At 39.4% G+C, this 20,061-nt stretch overlaps 1 protein-coding gene across 5 annotated transcripts in view; it reads left to right on the top strand.

The window, feature by feature from the left end:
• The first annotated feature begins 2,284 nt into the window (after window positions 1–2,284).
• Window positions 2,285–20,061, top strand: part of LOC140469008 (monoacylglycerol lipase ABHD2-like) — a 93,238-nt gene continuing 75,461 nt past the window's right edge. The window contains exons 1-2 of one of the 5 annotated variants that reach the window (XM_072565183.1): window positions 2,323–2,367; window positions 3,451–3,494. In XM_072565183.1, the coding sequence (XP_072421284.1) occupies window positions 2,349–2,367; window positions 3,451–3,494 (63 nt within the window). In that variant the 5' untranslated portion in view covers window positions 2,323–2,348. Of the gene's footprint in view, window positions 2,368–2,453; window positions 2,666–3,450; window positions 3,495–20,061 lie in introns of those variants that run through there. The other 4 variants (XM_072565180.1, XM_072565181.1, XM_072565182.1 and 1 more) reach the window with 4 other exon arrangements.

Raw genomic sequence — 20,061 nt, 5'->3', positions numbered from 1 at the left:
CTGCTTAAAATGCCATGCTTCTAGGAATTCTCACTTATGTCTCTGTTTGGCTTGTCCTAGGATGGATGCATTGTCTCAGTCGAAGTGGTGTCATGTCTGTGTCATGTCCTTTTGTGCCTAGTTGATGATCATGAACAAACACATTGACTTGGATCCCGTTTAACACCCCCTGAGAAAAGGAACAGGAAATTACATCACCCCAGGAAATGACATCACCATGGAAAATGACATTGCCAACCCAAGGAAGCCTAAACATATAAATAAAAAGCAGGCCCTACCACCAGCGCTTCATCCGGAGACTCACTGATGATATTACCTCGTGTGGTGATGAAACATCTGAAAATGAACCTTCCAGCTCAGTGAGCAAACCTACATCCAGAACCTCAGCCTGACCTATAAATCTTCTCAAAACTCTCTATCATATCCTGCCAAGTCTTCTTTTCTCCAAAAGGTACTGTCCCAACTTCTTCAATCCATCTTCATAACTGAGGTCCTTCACTCCTGGAACAGTTCTTGTAAACCTTTTCTGTGCTGTCACAAAGCTAGCCCCTTTTTTTCCCTAAAAGCTGTTCCTTGGCTCAAGGAGATTCTCTCCTTGATTTTTTTCTGAGGGGCCATAGACTGGACCGGACTCTGATCAGTCTGGTTTGGTACAGAGATGAAAAGGATTTTGAGAGGCTTTTTGGTTATATGTAAACAGATGAGATTTCACACCAAAGTGGTCATGTTTTAGAAGTGACCTGTATAATGAAAGGGGAATGGTCAGATCTTTAGCTGGGCTGAGCAGTTTTAGTTCAGTCTTGAACTGGGAAGTTCAACAGGGATCTGTGCGGAAACTCTCTCTCTTTTCTGCCCTTCATCTTCAACTTGTAAGCATGTGCTCCATTTATACTGGGGATTTTAGAGGACCTTTGCTTATTGGGAATGTTGTGTATATTTGGAACAGCATAATTAAGTCTAGTTGGATAGGTGAGTTCCCTAGGGGTTCATTATTCTGTTCTTTGTGTTTCATTGTGTAATTTTGTGAATAGTAGTCAACCCAGCTGTCTTACTCTGGGTAATTTTCACTGTATACTTACTGAAACAAATTACAAAGTCACAGTCTGGGGCTGCCTGCTTAAGAGTGTCATAACACTGTGTATGGTTCCACATCACCTCTTTGCTCTTTTACTCTGTGCCCTATTGATAAAGCTGATACTATATGTCTTCTTAACTAATCTCTTCACCTATCCTGTCACCCTCAATAATCTTTGCATACTTACATCCAAGGTTTCTCTACTCCTGCACACCCTGTAAACTTCTAATAACTTGAAACAATATTCTAAAATCTTCTGGACATTCCCTACTTTGAGGGCAATAGTTCTATTTTCTTTCTCAAAATAAATGAAATCCATAATCCTGGACATTATTCTAATAAACACACTCTGCATCCTCTACAATCTCTTGACATTTTTTACAGTATGATGCCCAAGCCTGGACTAAAGGTTGGGCCACCCCGCCACACAGTGTTCCCTCAGTATGCGTGAGACATTATGTGGCTGCTGGATACCATTTGGACTACATTGTGGATTAATGGAGCAATATTACCATTTGAACACAGTGTAGGAACAAACTACTGCAGATGCTGGAATATGTACTCAAAACAAAAAATGCTGGAGATCACAGCAAGTCAGGCAGCATCCGTGAGGAGAGAGAAAGCAAGCTAACGTTTCGAATCTAGATGAGTCTTCATCAGAGCTGATGAACAGTCATCTGGACTTGAAACACTTGCTTATCTCCAGTGGATGCTGCCTGACCTGCTCTGATTTCCATCATTTTTTGCTCTCATTCAAATGTAAACGTTTGGAATTCATTGTGTTCTCTAAAGGATTGAGCAATCATGTTTTGAGGAACTACGCTTTCACAATTAAAGATCAATCATTCAAATTGCTATATTAAAACAATTACATTTTCATGGAGAAACAATTGCCACATAAAGATTCAAGGTACATGTTCTCAGGTTGAAGGTTGTCAGGTACCTGACGGGTCATTGGTAGACCATGCTGTCAATTATGCTGATGCCTGGTTATGGTCATGACGACGGTGCAGCCAATGGGGAAAGGTGGTAGGCGGGACCTACGCTTGTGTCTGGGGACGTAAGGAGGCGACGTGCACAAACGCGGCGGGCGGAATGATGAATGTGCATGATATCCAATAGGCGGGCGCAGACAAGATGATCGATGTGCATAGTACCCAATAGTACACAGAGACGGGTGGGTGGGCGCGGCCGGTGATTGCGGGAGACGGCGGTCAGGGGGCGGGATCTAGCGGTTGCCTGGAGGGGAAGGTGCTGTTGGTGGTACTGCCTGATGCTCGGCGTCGCTGGAGGTGAGGAAAGTGCTGCAACGTGTCTGGGGAAGGGGGCCGGGCGGTGAAGGGTTCGGGGAGTGGGGAGTGTGATACTTCTCCCGGTGGAGCTGCCGGGCGGGGATGGAGCGGCCTGTGGGTTGTCAAGAGGAGGAAGCGCCGCGTCTATATCCCGCAGCCACCGTCTGGAGCCTCCCCCACCCCCTCACAACAACTTTGCAGAATAGTAACAGTATGATTTAGATGCAATAATTGCCACAGAACTCGCCATTTTACATCCGTCTCTGTCTTTTGATGTCATATTTCTGGAATCTTTAAAGTAAGGGTGTAATATTGTAATGCTCCTATGGTTATTTTATCAAAAGTATTTTTTTCTCCTTTGTGTTTAAAAATATAACTGAATATTTTCCTTGTGACAGCCCCCCCCCCCCCCCCCCCCGGTTAGGTACTGATCCTGTATAACATAATGTTGCAATTCAGGTTTTTACTCCATTTTTGATTTGCGCCTTATTGTGAACCCAGAATTTACTGCTGCCTGTCAAAGTCAGCAGGTGGGTGATGGTGACTTGTCAAGTTTTAAGGGGAGGAAACCCCGACCGTTTATAACGTAGCTTGCTGATTTACAGCCACTGCTTCGGTGCACACCCTTATGGGAAAGTTGACTCCTTTATAGCAGAGGTTTTTGTTTCGCCAACGTTTTGAAGTTAATCTGAGACCATTTTGTAGTTGCTTGCAAAATTCTAGTTCCAAGTCTCTAGAACCCAGCGTAAACTGGCTGATTTATTTTTTTCTAAAGATTGCTTGAGTCTATTGTCAAGTATAATTGGGATTGCTATGGCTATTCAGGGTGTTGTTCTGAGCACTAAAGTTATTGAAGTTGTAAAAAAGATATTACCCTTAATTTCAAGATGTTTCATGTTTTGTTATAGGTGCTCCATTTTTTTATGTGGAGATTTTACAAACAAAAGTTAATCATGTCTTGCCACTGACATTAGTCCCAATGAGGCAAACTTTATTTTATTTTTAGTAAATTAACTGTCAAATATTTTGTTAATGGAATTGGATGTACAGTACTGAAGTAAATATATGATCTACAACAATTAGGTGCCACTTTTCTGACTGTGGATGCCTTGAAAGTTAATTTGTTGGTGAGTTACCAAACGTCCTTCATTTTAATTCTTGAATTGTTTTTAAGTATAGAAATTATTTAAAGAAGGCAAAGACATATTAAATCTTTAAAAAGCTGGAATCTGAATTAAATGATTGGGATATTTATCATATTTCAGTCCTTAATTTGCTTTTCTGGCTAGTGAACAATGTTTGTAATATCTTTATAAAAATGGTGCCAATTTTGTTTTAAAAATGTTAGCAAGGTCAGTATTGATTGTGTATCCTTAGATGCCCTTGAAAAGGTGATGAGCCATTTCCTTGAGCTGTGGTTAAAAATGTATTTCTGTTGCTCAAAATGTAGCTTATTATAACTCCACATACAGGTTAGTACATATTCTGCTAATTATTTCAAAACATTTTTTATTTAAACTCGAATGGAAGCTTAAATGGTATCATATTATCTAAACCCATGTGTCTGAACCTGAAATTTGTTTCACTGCACAAATTTCATTTTATTGCATACAAATTAAAATGCTTCCATAAATATTAAGAAAAGACTTTTATTTTAAACTGAGTTAATGCTATTAAAAGTGTTGAAGTTAAGGGTCTCTCCTCAATGTGATAATTAAAATCACTTGGAAGGGTTCCTTATATTTCCTTTCTCCTCTAGAACATAGAACATTACTGCACAGTACAGGCCCTTCGGCCCTCGATGTTGCACCAACCTGTGAAACCAATCTGAAGCCCATCTGACGTGCACAATTCCATTTTCATTTTTACGACTATCCTATGACTATTTAAATTCCCTTAAAGTTGGCGAGTCTACTACCGTTGCAGGCAGTGCATTCCACACCCCTACTACTTTCTGTAAAGAAACTACCTCTGACACCTGTTCTACATCTGTCACCGCTCAACTTAAAGCTACATCCCCTTGTTCTAGCCATCACCATCTGAGGAAAAAGGCTGAGGCTGGTACAATTGCAACATTTTTTTAGATTAGATTAGATTACTTAGTGTGGAAACAGGCCCTTTGGCCCAACAAGTCCACACCGACCCGTCGAAGGGTAACCCACCCAGACCCATTCCCCTACATTTACCCCTTCACCTGACACTACAGGCAATTTAGCATGGCCAATTCACCTAACCTGCACATTTTTGGATTGTGGGAGGAAACCCACACAGACACAGGGAGAATGTGCAAACTTCACATGGAGAGTTGCCTGAGGCATTTGGATGGGTATATGAATAGGAAGGGTTTGGAGGGATATGGGCCGGGTGCTGGCAGCTGGCTCTAGATTGGGTTGGGATATCTGATCGGCATGGACAGGTTGGACCGAAGGGTCTGTTTCCATGCTTTACATCTCTATGACTCTATGTAGTGATTTTTGATTTTCTTCCACTTTGAAAATTTCCTAGCCCCCGCTAGAATTTTCAGTGAGTAACAGTATCCAGTACTTGCATGCTTAAAACTGGTAGATAATGGTAGTGAGTGGGAAATTTAAAAATTGAGTAGTAAAATAATTTCAAAGATAATTTACTTCATGCTCTCGCCCAGAAGCCAAAGAAGAAATTGCATTGCCATCATCTACTCTTTTAACTTGCATTGCATTGCATTCTTCTTTGCTGTGAATGATGCTGTATAAATACACTAGCTGGATATATAGCACAGATTTAATCAAGTCAAATGAATGTATATTGGTGTGATGATGCTTCATATACAATCTCAAACTAATGGGTCAGATGTAAATTCTGTCGTCATGCCACACTCAGTGGTGGATGATGGTGAGCAACTACACGACTTGGAGGAGGAGGCTCCATCATGCCCCCATCATGAATAATGGGGGAGCTCAGCATTTCAGTGCAAATATCGAGGTGGATGCATTTGCATCTGTCTCCAGCTACAAGTGCCAAATGATTGATATATCTTGGATTGCACCTCAAGTCTCCAGCATCATGGATGCCAGCTACCTGATGAAGGGGCAGCTGTCCGAAAGCTAGTGCTTCCAAATAAACCTATTGGATTATAACCCGGTGTTGTGATTTTTAACTTTGTCCACAACACCAGCTTCTCCACGCCAAGTCTTCAATCAGTTTGTTTCACTCCATCAAGAAACATGAAAATGTTGGTTATTCCAAAGGCCCTGTCAACATATGACAATATGTACCTGTGCTGTGGAACTAGCCGTACCTCTGGTCAAGCTGTTTCAGTATGACTACAACATTGCCACCTATCAAGCAAATGCAAAATTGTCCAAGTTTGTTCTGTGCAGACAAAACAAAACAGGACAATTCCAACTCAACTAATTATTACCCAAATTCATTTGTTCTCAATTATTAGCTAAGTGAAATACTATCAAGCAGCACGTGCAATTGAATAACTTCTACATTAATGCAGTTTGGGTTCTGCTAGGATCATTCCTCATTGTTTTGGTCCATGCATGGATGGAAGAGCTGATTTCCAGGGATGAGGTGAGAGAGACTGCCTGCCTGTGAGGTGAAGACTGTATTTGACTGAGAATGGAGATAATGGGAGTTGAGGAAACTCTTGGCTGGTTGGAGTCATACCTAGCACAAAGGAAGATGATGGATGTGAAGGTCACTCATGTCAGCCCTAAGACATAACTGCAGCAGATCTTCAGAATAATACCCTAGATCCAAACTCATCTTCAGCTGCTTCATTGATGAGTCCTCACCCCTTCTATCATAAGGCCAGAAGTCAGGGAATGTTTGCTGATTGCACAATGGTTAGCATTGTTCACTTTATCTCATCCTGAGATTTTCTTATACAGCAAAACCTGAACAACATAGTGGTTAAGACTGATAAGTAATGAGTAACATTTTTGCTACACAAGTGTCAGGAAATGACCGTTTCCAACAAGAGCGAATGTAACTGTTGCTCAGTCCCCCATGATCAACATCTTGAGAGGTTCTATTGACCAGAAACTGAACTGGACTAACTATGTACATACTGCAAATGTCAGACCAGGTCAGGGTCTTTGGACTTTATAGTGATAATTCACTTGTTTTCTGCTCAACACGTGTCTACCACCTGCAGGCCCAACATAATGGTGTGATGGAGTTTCACACCATGACCAAAAAAAAGCAGCCCACTAGATTGGCATCCTGTCCACCACTTTCAACATTCACTTCCTTGACTACCGATGCACAGTGGCATTCACGTGCTCCACCTAGAAGATTTATCACTCTAACTCACCAAGGTTCCTTCAAAAGTACCTTCCAAACAAAATTCAAGAGCAACAGATATACCTTCAAATACCCCTTTTAATTGGATCCAACTTGCTATTGTTGTGCTGTCATTAGGTCAGAATCCTGGAATTCCTAAACAGCACTGTGGGTGAGTCTACACTCTAAGGACTGCAATTGTTCAAGAAGGTAGCTCACCGCCATCTATTCCAAGCAGTTGTACAGTAAATGCTACCCAAGCTAGCAGTGCACATATCCCATAATAAATGGAAAAAACAATTTCTTGACTGACTTAAACTTCTGAAGAGTCGTGGAAAAAATGATTGATTGCAAGTTTTGTTGAAATACCTGGAGTGATTTTTTTGTGAAAGAAGTCATTAAAGGACTCTGAAGTTTTTTATTATAGCATTGCTTCCTTGAAATGACATGACTGGTGATAACTGATCTGTTTTAGACCGTGCTTGGGCTATTTAAACCGTGACTGGATGGAGTGTGGTTTGGAACCTAGAACCAGTTAGGTGAGAGGTCTATGAGGAAGGGCTGCTCCGTAGTTCTCTGCTATATCTGAAAAGAACCCATCCTGTGTTCAGAGGGAAGCCTGTTTGTTCTTTTGACAGAGTGATCAAAGGAACTTCTCATTTGTATTTCCTGAGTAAGCTGTCTGCTAAACCTCCAGAGACAACAGCATGTGATTGACTTAACGCACATGCTAGAACATCAGAGCAGCAGTCTTTAGGACATTCTACGCTTTCAAGTTATTCTTGCAGACAAAAGGGATAATGGGCAGGAATGTTTTTTTAAATGAACCTCGGTAGAGAGATTTTTTTGGCGTTAACCCCATAATATGCACATCAGATAACTTTTTAAAGAGATAAACGTTTATGCTTACATATTACCAACTATATATGCAAACCAATCATTGCATCTTCATTGAAATAAGTTTTTTTTTGGTTTGATAATCCAGTAATTGTGTTCATTCAAGAAACCTGGTTGGTAGTCACTTTTATTTAAAACCTGAAGGAATTAATTGGCTGTTTTGATTGGGGGAAAAATATTTTTGTTTTGAATCATGGCCTATGGAGTACTGAGATGAGAATAGTAGTGCACTTCCTCAGCATCAGTTGTAACAATTTATGGGTTTGAAATAAATTAAGGTGCACTTAGCACATTCGATTTAGCATTTTCCAAGAAAATTTTGCAGATATTAAACTTTATCCCGAAAGAGAAATTCTAAAGCATCTCTTGCTTGCACTTGCCTTTAGTCTGGACCCCTTCACAAGCAACTGATTGATATTGTCTAAATGGAGTATTTAATCATAGATACAGATCTATCTTTGTAATTTCATTTCAGTTGTCAACTAGATCTTTAATGAAATAAGTAACACTGCCATTTGTTAGTGCTGATGCCTGTTCGACATGCCTTTGATTTGTGGGGCAAGGTGGATTTTAAAACACAATCTCTCTAGTTTGCCCTGAGGCCTTTTCTTTGAATGTATGTCTGATTGCAGAAGTGAAATCATCAGTTGGTATTGTCAAATGAAATTGGAGATTTCATGTCAGCTGTGATGGCTTTCGAAAGTCTCTGTTGTTAATTATTTTTTAGTATATAACTCTGTACCTTTTGGGTTCTTATTAAAAAATGTAATGATTTTGTATATTGCACGGAGCATAATGGATACCTGAGAGAGACTTCAGGGCAGATTTCAGCTCTGATCTTAAGCATCTGCAGTCCTCACTTTCTCCTCAGAGACTTCAGGGCAGTAAACCACTGAATTATGCTTAATTTACAACATTTGAGTAGGCCATTCACTCCAGCTGGTTTGTGCTGGTGCATATGTTCCAACAAACCCTTCTATCCCAAATTCATCAAGCTGTTCCATTACATTCTGTTTATTCATTTGTCTCTGAGGTTTGCATGGGTTTCAGCTTAAATCCCTCTGTGCTATTTTTCAGAACTACCAAGTTAACATTTTTCAATCCTCTGAATGAAAACATTTTGTATAGAAATAGTTATTGGATTTATTAGTGAGTGTCTTTCTGTCTTGTCCAATGTCGAAGCACCTTTTGCTATGTCTTGCTTATTGAACCTATTCATGATTTTGAAGACCTCTGTTGGGTACTTACTTGACAATTTGTAAATATCTGTTAATATTTGCAGTTACTGTATATTGCTTTGCAGCTCTAACTTATTAATACTGAACAACACAAACAAAGGTGAATTAATGGACTACAGCAAATTGAGGTTACATATAAAAGCAGTGGTTTTCTATGTAGGAACAGCCTCAGTTTATATAAACTGAATTTATCATTTTGTTTTGGTTGGTTACAGGTTGAGCCAATTCTACACAAAGTAGATTAGATTAGATTACTTAGTGTGGAAACGAGCCCTTCGGCCCAACAAGTCCACACAGACCCTCCGAAGAGCAACCCACCCAGACCCATTCTCCGACATTTACCCCTTCACCTAACACTATGGGCAATTTAGCATGGCCAATTCACCCAACCTGCACATCTTTGGACTGTGGGAGGAAACTGGAGCACCCAGAGGAAACCCACACAGACACTGGGAGAATATGCAAATTCCACACACAGTTGCCCGAGGGTAGTTTTTTTTAAAGATGAATTTAAGCATGAAAATAAAACCTCTGCTAATTCCAAGGCTCAGATTTCTGCTTTAAGAACAGGGTGCCAAAAGTGTGTAAAATGAATTTATAATTGTTATACATGCTTCCTAAGTCCCTTTGTTTTCACTAGATTGCTTAAGACCACGTCAAATGAATATTCTAACAAACATGCACACAACTTACTGATCATAACAGACCTCCAGGATCTGATTAGTATTCATCCACCACAACCCTGTCAAACATCCAGGCCTGAGAAATTCAAAAGAAACAAAACAGTGAAGAAATCTGACCGTGAATGGGTTTTAGCTGATGGGTTTGCATGCCAGATGTGATCCAAAGGATACTTGGACAACCCAGCAATGATGGATTTCTCTTTGAGGCTCCTGAGAGATCTGTAAATTAGGAGCTCTTTTTAAAAAATAACTTTGTCCTTTTGTTTTTAAATTTAGATTGAGAATTCCAAGTAATTTTATTCTCCACGTTTTATTCATTTTTCTATGCATTTTTCCTGTTGTCCCTGGGAACTCAGTCTCTGGGCTGATGTAAAGGATCCTCACATCAAATAACTGTGTGGGTGGAAAGAAGAAACTCGTAGGAGTAAAGGCATTCCTGCTTGAAAGGATTCAGGTGGTTGTATTTTAGAAATGAATATGGTTCGAGATGACTTGTGGAGATGGGAGTTGACAATAGGGTGGGCAGGCAAAGATGGCAGGTATTATTTTATGTTGCTGTGCTCTAACCTGTGTGGGAGTGCAGATTTGACTACAGTTACTTTTCTGAAGCTATGAAAAGCAAAATAATTTTCGGGGGATAGCTCTTCCTGTAGGAAAGTACTTGATTTCTGCTTGCTTTCTGTGATACATGCAAATAATTTTAGGTATTTTGTATGCCAAGAATCTGGAGTTTGTATCTCCCAACATACAGTATCAGTTACAGAACATAGAATGTTATAGCACAGTACAGGCCCTTCAGCCCTCGATGTTGCGCCAACCTTTGAAGCCAATCTGAAGCCCATCTAACCTACATTATTCTATTATCAACTATTTATTTCTCCAGTGACTATTTAAATGCCCTTAAAGTTGGCGAGTCTACCACTTTTGCAGGCAGGGCATTCCATGCCCCTACTACTGAGTAAAGAACCTACCTCTGACATTTGTCCTATATCTATCACCCCTCAATTTAAAGCTATGTCCCCTCATGCTAGCCATGGCCATTTTGAGGAAAAAGGCTCTCACTGTCCACCCTATCTAATCATCTGATCATCTAGTATGTCTCTATTAAGTCATCTCTCAACCACCTTCTCTCTAATAAAAACAGCCTCCAGTCCCTCAGCCTTTCCTCATAAGACCTCCCCTCAATACCAGGCAACATCCTGGTAAATCGTCTCTTGCATCCCTTCCAGTACTTCCACGTCGCTCCTATAATGCGGCGACCAGAACTGTACACAGTACTCCAAATGCGGCCATACCGGAGTTTTGTACAGGTGCAATGTGACCTCGTGACTCCGAAACTCAACCCCTCTATCAGTAAAAGGTAACACACCGTACACCTTCTTAACAGCCCTATTGACCTGGGTGGCAACTTTCAGGGCTCTGTCCACCTGGACACCACGATCTTTCTGCTCATCCACACTACCAAGAATCTTACCATTAGCCAGTTGAGTTTTAATCTCCAATTTTGGGTAACAACAATCAGCAGATACAAGTGTGGTATCACAGATCATTTAGTGTATTTAAAAACATTTTTGAATTATCTTGTTTAATCCCACAAATGTGTAAGCTTTTCTGTAAGGCATTTTCTGCAACTTTGCACAGCACAAGATTTTTTTTTACTTTAGCAATCTAATAATTGCTAAATAGTACATTAAAATTGTAGATAAAAATGGCAGGTGGCCTCAAATGAGGATAGTCAAAAATTATGAAATTATTCTTCATGTACTAACTTTGACTCTAGTTGGTAAACTATTATTATTTTTCTTTGTGTTGGTCTGTCTGAGGATGTTGTGTTTATGAAGAAGCTATCATAGTTGCAAAGTAGAATTTAGAAAGGATCGTGTAATAATTTCTCTACAACCATAGTCTCTCAATAGGTATTTTGAGATTAAAATTAGGCAGGACCGAAACTAAATGGACAGTCTTGAAAAGGCTGCAAGGACAGAGACCTAGTAGTTTACATTTTGGAAGTGATGGCAAGTTGATATGCTGCATTATTTAGTTGAGAAAAGATAAATAGAAATAACAAGTAGAGACATAATCTACAAAAATAAGAACTTGAGTTAAACCTTCATAAGTCATTGGTTAGGCCTTATCTGGAATCTTTTGTCTAATTAAAGAGAGCACATTTTTAGGAAGGATGTCAAGGGCTTCTAAAGGATGTCGAGAAAATTTATTAGGATACCAAGTAGGAAACTTTAGTTACCGTTATGTGGAGAACTAGAGTTGATTTCCTTGCAGCAAAGAAAGTTAAGGTATTGTAAGCTTTTGATCAGAATAAACAGGGAGGAACCCTTTCTATGGGCAAGATAGTTAAAAGAATATGATTTTAAGACCAAGGCAAAAAGCGAGGGAGATGAGAACTTTTTTTTCAGTGAGTTGCAAATGCATTACTGGAAAGAATGCTGTAAACTGATCCTATATAACTTTTCAAAGGAAATATCATGGATATATTTGCAAGGAAAAGTTTCTGCAGGGCAGTTGGACTATGTGACTAGCTCTTTCAAAAGCCAGCATGACCTGCCTGTCTCCTGTACTGTATGATTTTATGATGAGTTAATCTGATGGAAACAAGATAACTTGAGATTTGAGAACATGTTTAAATATTGTTGACCAGTGCAATTTTCCTAGTTTGCTTCAAAAGCAACTAATAAGTCTACAGATCCAATGAAGAGGGAAATTGTTGACATGATAGCCATCTTAGTTGCTTTGTTTTTCCTAAAAGTACAGCTGTTGGAACTGAGCTATCCCTTGGGTAGTTTCTGTTCTCTCTTGTACCATATGTGTAGTTTGGAGCTGAAGGCATAATCGCCTTTGGGCCCTACTTCAACAGAAGTATCTCAGCTTGAGATTCCCACAAGTACAGGTGTAAGAAGTGAATAATATTTCTGCAAATCTCCCTTGAGCATGCAGTCTCAGTGATATTGTTTCCCCTAAGCAGTTCTGACTCTTAACCTTGTTGCAAAATTTAACTCCTTTCTTGACTCTCAAACATGGGACTCGTGAATAGTGTTCTGACTTAACAGGAAAAAAACTCTCACTGTGAGGTCCCATGAGAATTTTCAAGCAACAGTTACGACACTAAAGTTAAAAAGAACATGATGCTGGTGTTACAAGGGTGGTTGGAGGACAAGACCAAACTAAAGGATATTGGATTAGAAGGAAGTATCAAGTTTTGGACCTGTTCTTATTTATTGTACGGAGAAATGATTCTGATTTGAGAAGTGATTATTAAAGTATGCAGTAAATAAGACCCCAAGAAGATATCAAACTGAATGGATGGAGTGTAAAGGGAGAAGATAAATTCTGATGGGTACTTGGGAAGATTAGTGTTATGTCTAAGAGTAAGCAGGAGGAACTTTACAAGTTATTGAGTCACTGTTACCTAACTGCTGTCATAGCCTGCTGCTCTCAAACTGGAAAGCCTCTGGCTCTCCCACAATGAAACCTGTTCCTATACCAGTCAAAGGACATGAGGCGAAATTCCCCTCTCCATTCCCACCCTAATCATTTGAAGGCAGGTTCTGGACCCAGAAACAGTTAATCTGTTTGCTTCTCCAGGTGGAGAAATCAGCCACAGATTTGAACCATTTAAAAATAGCAGTATTGTAGTTGTGCATAAGTAACTGCATTAATTTTAATCGTGGATTGAAAGACTTGGGGTCCAATGACAGAAGTAGGGAATAGAGGGAAAACAGATACTGCTAAGAATGGTCTTTAGATCCCCTAACAGTAGCCATACCATGGGACAGAGAATAAAATCTAGAGGTAGTGACAGTATGTATATTAATCATGGGTAACTTAAATCTTCATGTAACTTTGAATAGTCAGATTGGCAGAGGTAGCCATGAAGAACGATTTATGGAATGTATTTGGACAGTTTCCTGGAGTGGTATGTTGTGATCCAAGCAGGGATCAGACCACTTTGAATCTGACCCTTCATTGCTGCCTGACTGTGCTTTTCTAGCACCACTCTAATCTCATTTTTAATCTGATGTCTAATAAAGCAGTCTAAATAAATGTCAGAGTAAAAGATCCTCTAGGAAACAGTGACCACAACAAAGTATAATTTAGAGAGACAGAGGGAGCAACTTGGATCAGAAATGACTGTGCTAGCCTTAAATACGTCTGTATAAAGACATCTAAACAGAAGTCTGAGTAAGGGTAATTCCAAAAATTGAGGTAAAGTTGCAAAAGTAGACTGGCAAGAGAGTTTATTAGCAAAGAAGGTTGAGGAACAATGGCAAAAGTTTAAGAAAATAGTTCATAGCGAACTGAAAAGAATTGGCCAACTATTGTTAGCTTGGAAAGTTGAGGATAGCATTAAATTGCAAGGAAAAACCTACGATGTGGCATAGGTTAGTGGTAAATCTGAGGATTGAGAGTTTTAAAAGCCAAATAAAAACAAAAAGAATAAAGAGGGAGAAGTTAAACTTTGAGGGTACACTTGCAAGTAATATCAAGGCAGACAGCATGAGCTTCTTTTCAATATATAAAAGGGAAGAGAGAAACATGGTGGCTCAGTGGTTATCACTGCTGCCTCACAGGGACCAGGACTCTATTCCAGCCTGTGTGGTATTTGCCCATTCTCCCTGTGTCTGCGTGAGTTTCCTCTGGGTGCTCCAGTTTCCTCCCACAATCCAAAAGATGTCCAGGCCAGGTGAATTGGCCATGCTAAATTAGGTGCGCTAGTCATAGTAGTTCAGTCAATGTAGGGGGTTGGGTTACACTTCAGAAGTTTGGTTTGGACTTGGTGGGCCAAAGGGCCTATTTCCATGCTGTACGGAATCTATTAAAAATCTAATAATGTGAACATACTCCTCTTAGAGTTGGGGAAGGAGTGATGGGGAAGCAGAAATTGGCAGGGAAACCTAATAAATACTTTTCGGTATTCTTCCAAAATTACTAAATAATTGAGGGGCAAAAGGAGGAGGAGAAATAAACACAACAAACATGGTGGAAAACGTCTTGGCGAAAATACTAGGACTAAAGACAATTAAGTTGCCTGGACCTGATGAGTTAGCCCTCTGGGATATTAAAGGAAGTAGCTACAGAGATAGTTGTTGCACAGGTGATAATCTTCCAAGATTCCTTAAATTCTGGAAAAGTTGCAGAGGATTCAAAAATTACCAATGTAGCATCTTCATTTAAAAAGAGAACTATTGTGATGCAGTGGTAGCATCCTACCTGTAGCAACATCTCTGAACAGCTTGATTATTGAAAAAAAGGTTGAAAAGGGAAGGAAACAAAAAAATGTATAGACCAGAGTTTGTTATAAAGGATGTAATAGCAGAGCATTTAAAATGCATGACATGATCAAGTAGAGTCAGTATCTTTTATAAAGAGGAAGTCATGAAATGGATTTACTAGAATTGTTTGACAAATTAAAAAACAGGTTAGATAAAAGGGGAAACATTGGTTATAACTTTTGGATTTCATAAATTACCACTCATTTGTTTTGAAGATGTGGGTGTTTTGTACCTTTTTTAAGAGGGTTAAAAGCAAGCAGAATGACCTAACAGCACTAAATGTTCTGAATAAGATATAATGTAACATGTGGTCCAGCTACTGGGGTTGCTAGGGTAGTTGGTTGCCTGGAGAAAAAAAGATACGAATTAGGCCAATCAGTTTAAATTATACCCCGCAAAAAAACCGATCTCCAATCCAGTTTGAATTTAGTATATTGACAGACTTAAAAGCCAATGACACAATCTGATGCTTTGAGGGTATAAGACTGGGGAAAGTTGAACAGTTGGGAGGAGAACTGTCAAACCATCAGCATGTAGAGACTGCCCAAAAGAAAGCTTTCTTAAAGGTACCTTTATCGATCAGTAATCTGTGAAGCAGGATCCCCAAGAAGAAGAAAAGACGACAGGAATCCAGAGAAGACTGAAAGCGGTCCGGTTATGAGAAGTTTTGTTTCGTAAATCTTAATCCGGGGTTTTATCAGGCTGGTATTATAGAAGGAAAGGTAAAAGATAGGCTCGAGGAAGGAGTTGTTAGTTAATTATTCTGTCATACTTTAGGAAATAAAGTTGTTTATTTTTACTTTAAATAGTTCTTGGCCTCTCGAATTTTCATAGATTACTGCACGGGATAAATCAGTAAGGGATTTAAGAGTTATAGGGAAAAGGCAGGAAAGTAGACTTGAGGCTTATCAGATCAGCCATGATCTCATTGAATAGTGGAGTAGACTTGATGGGCTAAATGTCCTACTTTTGCTTCTGCATCTTATGGTACTATAAAGGTTTTAATACATTGCTGTTTTAAGATTCTATTGCTCTAACTTAAACGGTCTTTTGCTGTGAACAATTATCAAAAGGATTTCAAAATCTGTGAATGATTTTGAAATGGTGATTGTGTAAGTTTGGTTGGACTCTTTGACAAATGTCGATTAGTAATTATGTTGAGAACAATGAAGGAGGAAGTTGAAATATTTTCATACAAAAGGCTGCGCAATCATGCAGTGTTTATCTGAATTGGCAATTAGTGTCTAGTATTAGTATTAATTTTATGTATTGTATTATTAGAAAGTGTTTGAAAAAGAATTTTAAAGGATGTGTTTGTTTGAAAGATTTATATTAGGCTGCTCCAATTATTAAAATGTTAGCATGGAAGGTAAGAGCTGCGTGACATTTTCTCTGCTCTAATTTTATGGTTTTATTATATTCTGTACTTGTGGCAAAGCAGCTGATGTTGGCAGAAACTATTAATTTTGAGAAGAAAATCTTTCCTTAAGAAATCAACAAATGGAGACCAGTTTATCTGCTGACATTAAAAACTAGTGTTGAATTTATATCAAAAAAACTGCTTTTAAAAATTTTGAGTATGAAAGCATATTTCACTTATTTCTATCCTCCCATCTCATGTGTTTTCTTTGAGACGTGGACACATTTAAGAAACTGGTATCAGTGTGCATTCAGTGTTCCTTCTTCTGAGATTGCAGTTGACATTCAGATTTGTTACAGGCTCGCAATTCTTAAAAAATTATTTAGTTTAATTTCCATTTGTCCATTTAATAGCCTGACTGTAGAGCTGATCAAATAACATAAGTTTATTCTCAGTATCAGCAAACACTGTGTAATATATGAATCATGTTTAACTGTCTCCATTGATGCAGTCAAGTTGTGTCATGGATGAGGTAAGCTGCTCTAAATGATGACCACACCAATGGAAAGGTGTGTAAGAGCCATGTTGATCATTCAGAGTTTAACCAAAGTGTGTTAGGTTTGTCTAAAGCCTGTGGTTGAATTTTTGTTGGTTTGCAAGGTCTTTGCATAAAGAATAAATGTTGTGGCAAGCCATTTTTAAAAAATTGTTTACAACTGCCAACACTCCTTTTTAATAATGCAATGTCTTTCAGTCCCTTGAACTGACAAATTCCATCTTAGACATGTGCCTTGTTCTTTCTGGTGTATAATCAATGGCAGTGTTTTTTAGATATCTTGCCTCAGAACTATGCAACTGCCTCTTTTAACCTTTTGTCTTGAAGTTTCACCACACTTTTGAAAATCCCCCTTTTAATTCCAGTCTGTTATCAATAGTGCTTTCAACCAATTCCCATAATACTCTTGCCACTTTAGTGTGACCTGAACTTTAAAATACCTTGGGACATTTTTCTAGAACAAAATTTAGGAATATTCATGGCAAGAAGAAGAAAGCAATTCTGCATTGATTAGATTTCCTACTGTGTGGAAACAGGCCTTTTGGCCCAACTAGTCCACACCGATCCTCCGAAGAGTAACCCACCCAGACCTGTTTCCCTCTAACTAATGCACCTAACCCTATGGGCAATTTAGCATGGCCAATTCACCTGACCCGCACATCTTTGGATTGTGGGAGGAAACCGGAGGAAACCCACACAGACATGGGGAGAATGTGCAAAATCCACAGGGGCAGTTGCCCAAGGCTGGAATCGAACCTGGGACCCTGGTGCTGTGAGGTAGCAGTGTTAACCACTGAGCCACCGTACCACCCATAATTGCTGGATTAGGCCAGCACTTTCAACCCACTGGATAGTTAGAGGGTTTTCAGCAACCTTGCTAGCTTTAGCTTTAGAAAATATCCAATGTAAAGTCAGTAGGAAGGTGGTCACAAAAACAAAAGACGTAACTTAATTTACAGTTTATTTAAATCTGAAGCTGAACCATAGCCATTGTCTAAAATTTAAAATTGGTAAGGATACCTTGATCCGATTCAGTAATTCACAGGTATTTTTAACCTCCGTGTTAGAGAATTTTCTACAGTTAGCATACATTTGCATTTTTTGGTTTAGATATGAAGTAATATAGCTTTTGCTTGATTTTAGGTTCAGAGTCCAAGATCTGAACCTTGTTGCCGGAACTGAATTGACATGACTACTGAAATTTTGTTTTCACAAGAGTAAATAACGAAATTTATAAGTTCTGTCAAATCCTTAATTTTCTTTTACATTTGTACTGAATATGGAAGGGGATTGCTAGAAATTTAGATAAAATGATTTTAAGATTAACCCATTCTTGACATTCTCTCAAAAGTGGATATGGGTCTGCTTGGGACAGTTTCTATTCTTGTTGTTCACTTGAGAAAATCAGGTGAAGGAGCAAAGCCCCTCATGCGGGACACCAAAACTGAAGAGTTGAATAAGAAGGGAGAGAAATTTATGAAATGCTGGTTTGGGAACTCCAAATTGAACAAAAGTTCAAATTCTTTCATATTAATCTGGGTGAGAGGGGAAAGATATAAAAGAAATCTAAGGGGCAACTTTTTCACGTAGAGGGTGGTACGTGTATAGAATGAGCTGCCAGAGGAAGTGGTGGAAGCTGGTACAATTGCAACATTTAAGAGTCATTTGGATGGGTATATGAATAGGAAGGGTTTGGAGGGATATGGGCTGGGTGCTGGCAGGTGGGACTAGATTGGGTTGGGATATCTGGTTGGCATGGACGGGTTGGACCGAAGAGTCTGTTTCCATGCTGTACATCTGACTCTAAAATCTATCTCCTAAAGGTATGTGGGCAAAAAGTGGTTTATGTTATCTTTTAACTTCCAAAGTGCTGCTTTCAATCAGAAATGTAAGATTTTTTTTAAACTCATTCGTGGGTAGTGCTGGTTAGCCCAACATTTATTGCCTATCCCTAATTGCTCTGAGGAAGGTGGTGGTGAGCAGTCTTTTTGAAGCATTGCAGCCCTTGTAGGTGTAAGAACTCTGTGCTGCTTAGGAGGGAGTTCTAGGTTTTGAATCAACAAATGCTGGCAAATGGGACTAGGTTAGGTTAGAATATCTAGTTGACATGGATGAGTTGGACCAAAGGGTCTGTTTCCATGCTGTATATCCCTAAGACACTCTATAACGGTAAAGAAACAGTAATAGTTCCTAGTAAGGATGATGTGTGTCTTGAGGGGAAATTGCAGGTGGTGATGTATCCATGTATCTGTCGTCTTTGTCCTCCTTACTGGTTGAGGTCAGAGGTTACAAAATGTTCTCAAGGAATCAGTGCATGAAGCCTTCATTGTGCGTTAATGGGGAGGGAATTGAATTTTGAAGGTGATGGACATGTGCCGATCAAGTAGTCTGCTTTGTCCTGAGTTAAAAATCACACAACACCAGGTTATAGTCCAACAGGTTTAATTGGAAGCACTAGCTTTCGGAGCGCCGCTCCTTCATCAGGTGGTTGTGGAGGACACAATTGTAAGACACAGAATTTATAGCAAAAGTTTACAGTGTGATGTAACTGAAATTATACATTGAAAAATACCTTGATTGTTGTCTCCAAATCATGCTTTGTCCTGGATGGTGTCAAAATTCTTCAGTAGCAAGTGAGTAGTATTCTGTCAAACTCACCTTGTAGATGGTGGACAGACTTTGGGAGACAGGAGTTCAGTTCCTCACCACACAATTCATGGCTTATGACTCACATTCACATCTCACAAGTGCCAAAATATAACTGCCTCCAATAAGGGAGAATTTAACCATTATTTTGACATTCAATTGATAGCTGTTTTCGTTCGATTTCTGGTCAATGATAAGCCCTAGGGTATTGATAGTGGGAGATTTAACAATAGCAATCCAATTGAATGTCGAATGATGGTTAAATTCTCCCTTGTTGGAGGTGGGTTTTTTTATTGGCACTTGTATGATGTGAATGTTACTTGCCACTTATTACCCAAGCCTGGATACATCTAGTATCTGAGATGTCTAGTATACTGAGGAATTCAAGAAGGGCCTTTGTAATGCAGTGATAATGCCCTTACTACTGGGCCAGGAGACCTGGACTCACCTGCTCCAGATGTGTGTAATAATATCTCTGAGCAGGTTACTTAGAAATATCTACTCTGAGGAACCCCTGCAATGATGGCCTGAAACTGAGATAGAATCATAGAATCCCTACAGTGTGGAAACAGGCCATTTGGCCCAACAAGTCCACCACAACCCTCTGAAGAGTAACACCACCAGAACCATTCGCCTACATTTTCCCTGACTAATGTTCCTAACTTAGATGTCCCTGAACATTATGGGCAATTTAGCATGGCCAAACTACCTAACTTGCACAGGTTTGGACTGTGGGAGGAAACTGGGGCACCTG

This window comes from Chiloscyllium punctatum, chromosome 48, assembly GCF_047496795.1.
Source record: "Chiloscyllium punctatum isolate Juve2018m chromosome 48, sChiPun1.3, whole genome shotgun sequence".
NCBI classification, from domain to species: domain Eukaryota; kingdom Metazoa; phylum Chordata; class Chondrichthyes; order Orectolobiformes; family Hemiscylliidae; genus Chiloscyllium; species Chiloscyllium punctatum.
This window is presented reverse-complemented; position numbering and strand designations above follow the sequence as displayed.